Source organism: Coffea eugenioides, chromosome 8 (assembly GCF_003713205.1).
Source record: "Coffea eugenioides isolate CCC68of chromosome 8, Ceug_1.0, whole genome shotgun sequence".
In the NCBI taxonomy this organism is placed as follows: Eukaryota; Viridiplantae; Streptophyta; class Magnoliopsida; order Gentianales; family Rubiaceae; genus Coffea; species Coffea eugenioides.
In genome coordinates, this window is record NC_040042.1 from 11,129,931 (window position 1) to 11,135,761 (window position 5,831).

The following is a 5,831-nucleotide window of genomic DNA, read 5'->3' on the forward strand; positions in this document are numbered from 1 at the left end:
CTTTGTCACGGGCTAATTTTGAAACAGATATCAAATTGCATCGTATTTCAGGAACATATAAAACACCCTTGAGAGATAATTTTCCTACAAGAACTGTTCCTTCTCCTGTTGCCATAACATATTCACCGTTTGGCATTTTCACGGGACAATGAGGTATTCCTTGAAGCTCTACAAATGCAGTTTCCTCTCCCGTCATATGATGCGAAGCATCTTTGTCGAACAACCATTGTAAATATGCCTTACCATTAAGCCTTGGTTGAGCAACTGATGTATTATTCGTGTGAGTGTTCCAGAGAGACTTCAAAGTCTCCCAATCAGCTTTGCTCAAGTTCTCCAATCCAGCTTTATCAGAATCATCAAGTGGTCTCCCATGGGAAACATTAGCAGCCGCCTGTACTGCCCCTTTTTGCAACATGAACCCGTGCTACTCCACCACGACCACGCCCTTGGTTACCACGTCCTTTGCCTTTTCCTTGAGTCGAATTTCCTGGCCACCAGCCGGGATAGCCATGAAGGTGAAAACATGTGTCCATGTTATGTCCCGGTTTCTGGCAGTGAGAGCAAACTACTCCATCGTCTTTTCGGTCCCCTCCTGAATTCCGAGGGCTTGAGCTGATTGTTTTCATGGCAAAGCTCACCGGATCAGACCGATTGGGAGCTGCTCGCGTCATTACTTGCACTTGTTCTTGCTCCGTAACCTGAGAATAAACCCTATGAAGGTTTGGAAGAGGGTCTGAAGCGATGATGTTGGAACGAACATTACTATAAGATGATTCATCAAGCCCCATGAGGAATTGATGCACCCGCTCTTCCTCTTGACGCTGTTGAAGCTGTGTAGCGAAGTTACACTTGCATCCATTACAAGAACAAGTAGGCATAGGATCGTAATCATTCAAATCATCCCACAGTTTCTTGAGTCGACCATAATAAGCCATGATCGAATCCCCGTTTTGTTTGCAATTTGCAATCTCCGTTTTCAATTGATGAACTCGCGTGCCATTACGAACAGAGAATCGCTGCTGGATATCATCCCATAATTCCTTTGCTGTTTCCTTGTATGAAATTGTGGAACGCAAGCCTGGTTCGATGGTGTTAAAAATCCATGACACAATCATGGAGTTCACTGTCCACCAATCATCAATTTCATCTGAGTTCTGGTTCGGCTCCTTAATGGTGCCATCAATGAAACCTTGTTTCTTCTTTGCCCTCAACGAAATCCTCATGGCCTTAGCCCATTCTTCATAGTTTGGTCCTTTGAATTGTGTCTGCGTAATTAAATTGCCTGGGTTGTCATTCGCGCTCAATAAGAACGGCGAATTGGTCTTCAAACTTGAAGCTTTTTGATCTGTCATCGTCCTAGGATTTATAGTCTAGGGGTTCGGTATTGTTTTCAGAGCCAGAAGGCTCTGATACCATGTAAAACCAGAAGAATTGGGAAAAATTTTTCCTTGTTTTCTCATTGTCATCTGCTCTATATATACAAGTACAATGTGCACCCCAGACTCCCGTGACTTCAGCCCCAATTTACCTAATTATGTGCAATTACCAAAACTACCAAATATAGATAGATACTATAAACACAAGATACCCGAAACTGCCCAGCCACCAAGTAGATACACTAATAGATAACACGAGCATATGCTCGTCCCATTTCTGTTTGGCTGTAGGTGGCATCAGGGCACACTCGTAGTCCAAATAAAAATGGCAATCTTCACAACCAAATCCAAAACTACCTCTGTCAAAGCCACAGGCATTGCACGTTATCCGATTTGTGTTTTCAACCTGAGTTAAGAGATGCTTATGAGAATTGTGCAAAACAGCTGATGTCAAGCTCGCACTCACGCACTTGATACAAATGTAGAATTTACAGGATTTGCATTCATAGTAGAGACAACTTCCCTCCTTTAGATAGGCATGACACCTAAAGTTGCCAGCAACAGCCAATACTGTCATCGGTGTAAGCAAATGCTCGGGATGTTTTGGGGTTTGTAGTTCATCAGGGAATTGATAACAAGTCTTATGGAGAAAGTAATCGCCCTCGGCGCAAGCATAGTGAGGATCAGACAAGAGAATAGGCTCAATACACCAGTCACAAATTGATAGTATTGCTTCTTCTTGATCAGCAGTAGCACTATTAATCTCATGCTTGGTTAGCATCATCTTGGATGGAACAAGTGGGTGATTGTGCGTAGATACTACTATCTTTTCTTCGGTATTAATTTTTCTGAGACTGCTAGTAATGCTGCAGTGAAGAAGAGAAAGTTTGATCAAGTTTTGGGCTGCACCATTGGAGGGCAGTTTGACCAAATTTCTGCCTGGATCTCCCAAATCTGATTGTCCTTCTCTAGCAAACCTACAAGAAAAGAAAATTCAAAAATCAGAATGATATGATGCCACTTTTATCTTTTTAGGGAAAAGGGCCACCAAATAAAAGAGAAAAGAAAAAAGAACACATAACATAATGAATAAATAGATAAATACGGGCACGAATAGTTAATGAATAAATAAGGGTAAAATACAGTTTAAGCCCTCAACTTTCTCCTTATGCCAATTTGCATCTCTTATTCTTTTGACTACATCACATAATTAACCCCCTTTAACTTCTAATGTGATTCAAGTGCCCTTCATTTCGTGAATTTTCTGCCATTTATGTCAATTAAACTAGTACGAAAAAAATTAAACTAGAACGTGCTGCCAAAAAATGAAATTTGAAATTAACATCTTTATTAACTTTTTTTTCATTAAAAAATCTCACAAAAAAAGTGCACTTATTTCTATAGCTATTGGAGGTAGTCAAGCTTAAATAGGGTGAAGCCAGTATAAGTAAATTTGACCCGGGTACTAACATCGGTAACAAAGACCAGTTCAGATAAAGTTATTGACGAATAATTGGCAAACTATGTTGGATTCATCAAATTTAAAAGTTAAAGAGGGGTTAAATATTGCAATTTGAAATAAAAATGGGGCAAATTGAAATTTAGAGATCTTTTAGGGCCGCTTACTTTATGTTACCCCAATGGCCCCAAAAAAAAAGAGGTGAAAAAAATGACAATGAATTCTAGTAAGAAGTAAGAATACAACAAATTAAATTACCAAAAACATAAAACGCAATCAATAATGAGGACTCAATCAATATTGCCTGACCGGTCTTGAGAAGCACACGATATATCGAGATCAAATTTGCACAAGGAACAACTGTAGGCGAAAAACTTCCAACCCTTTTGGCCACAAGCATCACAAGTACAACTACCAGAAGAATAAGGTGGCTCCCTATGGAGCACTAATGGATGCTGGGGATGCATCGGATGAGTAATCTGCAAAGGAATTTCTGCACATGGTTTGTGGAGAAAGAAATTGCAGCTGAAGCAACAATATGCTGTGGGCTCCAAAATTTGTTTTTGACACCCGTAGCAGATTTCTACTTTCTTATCATCTCCATCGCCATTATCATTGTTTTTCTGCAATTCAATCGTGATCAGAGGGTGCTCATCATGACTGAAATGTTGAATTTCCTCTTCCTCCATATACTTGAATCTTTGAAGCAATTTTGTAATTGTGGTATGGTATCTTCTTGAAAGATTGGATGGAAAAATTCAGACAAGAACCAGACAAGGGGAATCAAAATCTTTGAATTAGCAGTTAGCCGTAGAATCAACGCACAAATGTCAGTATAAAAATTTGTGGGCTGTATTGACTAATTCTTCGAATAATCCATCTACCACATCTAAGCTTGACGCAGTAGACCTTCAACACAAGGTGGATTACTTTGTCTTGAACTGCTTCAAAACTGAAATTAATTGATCTTATATATACAGCTGTTTATGAATTAATTACATGAAATGTAACTTGACAGGAAAAGGAAACATTATTCTAGTTATAGTACTTAATCTGGATTGAAAATTTATTATTCTTAATTGGGATATCATATTACTAAGTATTAATGCATCTACTAGGATTATTCTCAATAGTCACAGTATGATTATAAATTGATTGAACAGATGAACTGAAAAGTTCTACTACCTACGCTTCGTTTTAAATTGATTGAATGCGTCCAACTTGGAGGCTGCGGTGAAAATGCTTTTCATTCTTGTATTTAAATATAGACAGTGTAATCATTTGGCAATCACAATGACAATTCAAAAAAAAAAAAATTCGAGGGAAACAATGGAACTTAAGAAGCAAAGAGGAACGGAGAAATTTGAATTTAGAATCCCTCATTCTTGGGGCAATTACAATAATATTTAGGCAGTTGCCATTCCATTTTCCTTTTTAACCTAAAAGAATGATGTACGCACTTGCATGTATAAAATTGCCTTCTGTATCTTAATCCTTTTTCCTTGTAATGGTGAAATATCTGTAAATGTTTTTAATTTGTGGGCTTATAGTTTAGGCTGTTAGTTGACTTATTCTTAATGGTGAAATATCTGTAAATATTTTTAATTTGTGGGTTTACAAATTAGGATGTTAATTGACTAATTCTCCGGATAATCCGTCACTAGATAATACTAGATCTAATTTATCCAAAAAAAAAAAAGATAATACTACATCTAAGCTTGGCGAATTTTCAACACTAGTATTACTTCTTTGTGAACTGCTCTAATACTGAAATTTGATCATCATGCAGCTGCGTATAGTTTAACTGCATTACTGTAATTTGATAGGTAAATAATAAAATTGTTCTAACCATACAAAATTGTTCATGCCATACTTCTTATTTGGGATTGAAAAAATTATTGGTCTTAATTAGGCTATCATATTCTATGAGGATTATTCTCAATAACCGCTGCATAAGATTTCATATTGATGTTTCCGAATGAGGCAGTCTTTGTGGGCTGAGTTTATGCATTGCAAATACTGCCCCAATCTGCATCCTTGTTTTGCTGATACTTCTCCCGGTGATTCTTGGACTTGGAAGCGAATGGTGGCTATCCAAGGGATGGCTGAGCAGCATATCAGGTGGGTTTTGGCTAGGGGCGCTATTAGTTTTTGGCATGATAATTGGTTGGGAACGGGGCCTTTATGTCGGCAAGTGGATAATTTTCAGGAATGTGCAGTCTCAGATTTTGTTGGTCAGGGTGACTGGAATGCTCAGCGGTTGGGCGCGGTGCTTCCTAGCGGATGTGTGGGTCAAATTTTTAAAGTTTCGCCGCCTTCTCTGGATCAGGAGGACACTATGGTTTGGGCTCCAAGTATATCAGGTGATTTCTTATTAGCGTCAGCCTATCAAATTGCTCGGGGAGGTGGCAATAGCTCCTGGCTCTACTCGAGGCTCTGGATTAAGGGTTTGCCACTCAAGATTTCTTTCTTCATGTTAAGATTGATAGGCGGTCGACTGCCGGTGATGGACAGATTGCATAGGCTTGGCATATTGGGTCCCTCTCACTGTTTTTGCTGCCTTTACCCATGTCCAGAAACTATTGATCATATCTTCTGCACTGGGGAGGTGGCAAGGAGCATTTGGGGGTTTTTCGAAGGGTTGATTGGTAGGTTTGGGTCGGCCTTTACAATACGACATAAGGTGGTTAGTTGGTGGCTGCAGCCTGCTCGGAATCCATATCTCCAGTACCTACTTCGTCTCCTGCCGTCCTTAATCTGTTGGAATCTATGGAAGATGCGGAACACATTTTTATTCAAAGGGAAACTGTTGCCGGTGCCACAGGTGCATGGAAATATTTTTGTTGAACTCACGGACATTATGCAATTGCAATTTAAGGGCTCCATTCCCGTTGTACCTGATTGGCCAAGCTTGTTAGGTTTGGTGGCTGGTCTGAGAAGAGAGTACACAACCTTGGTGGTTCATTGGAACCGTCCGTTGACTCATGTGGTCAAAC

General features: G+C 39.4%; 1 protein-coding gene across 1 annotated transcript; it reads right to left on the reverse strand.

Moving 5' to 3' along the window:
• Positions 1-1,551: 1,551 nt before the first annotated feature.
• On the reverse strand, positions 1,552-3,524 carry LOC113780243. The gene is made up of 2 exons (XM_027326052.1): positions 3,145-3,524; positions 1,552-2,353 (listed from the first exon to the last, which is right to left on the reverse strand). The coding sequence occupies exons 1-2, from the start codon at positions 3,522-3,524 to the stop codon at positions 1,552-1,554; spliced, it is 1,182 nt and encodes a 393-aa protein (XP_027181853.1).
• Positions 3,525-5,831: the final 2,307 nt, after the last annotated feature.

What these genes read in the sequence shown, in the direction of transcription:
- LOC113780243 (XM_027326052.1), bottom strand. Translation starts at nt 3,524, where the DNA reads ATGGAGGAAGAGGAAATTCAACATTTCAGTCATGATGAGCACCCTCTG. An exon ending in TCGTGTGCTTCTCAAGACCG is followed by an intron (nt 2,354 to 3,144) that starts GTCAGGCAATAT and finishes CTTTTCTTGTAG; the next exon opens with GTTTGCTAGAGAAGGACAAT.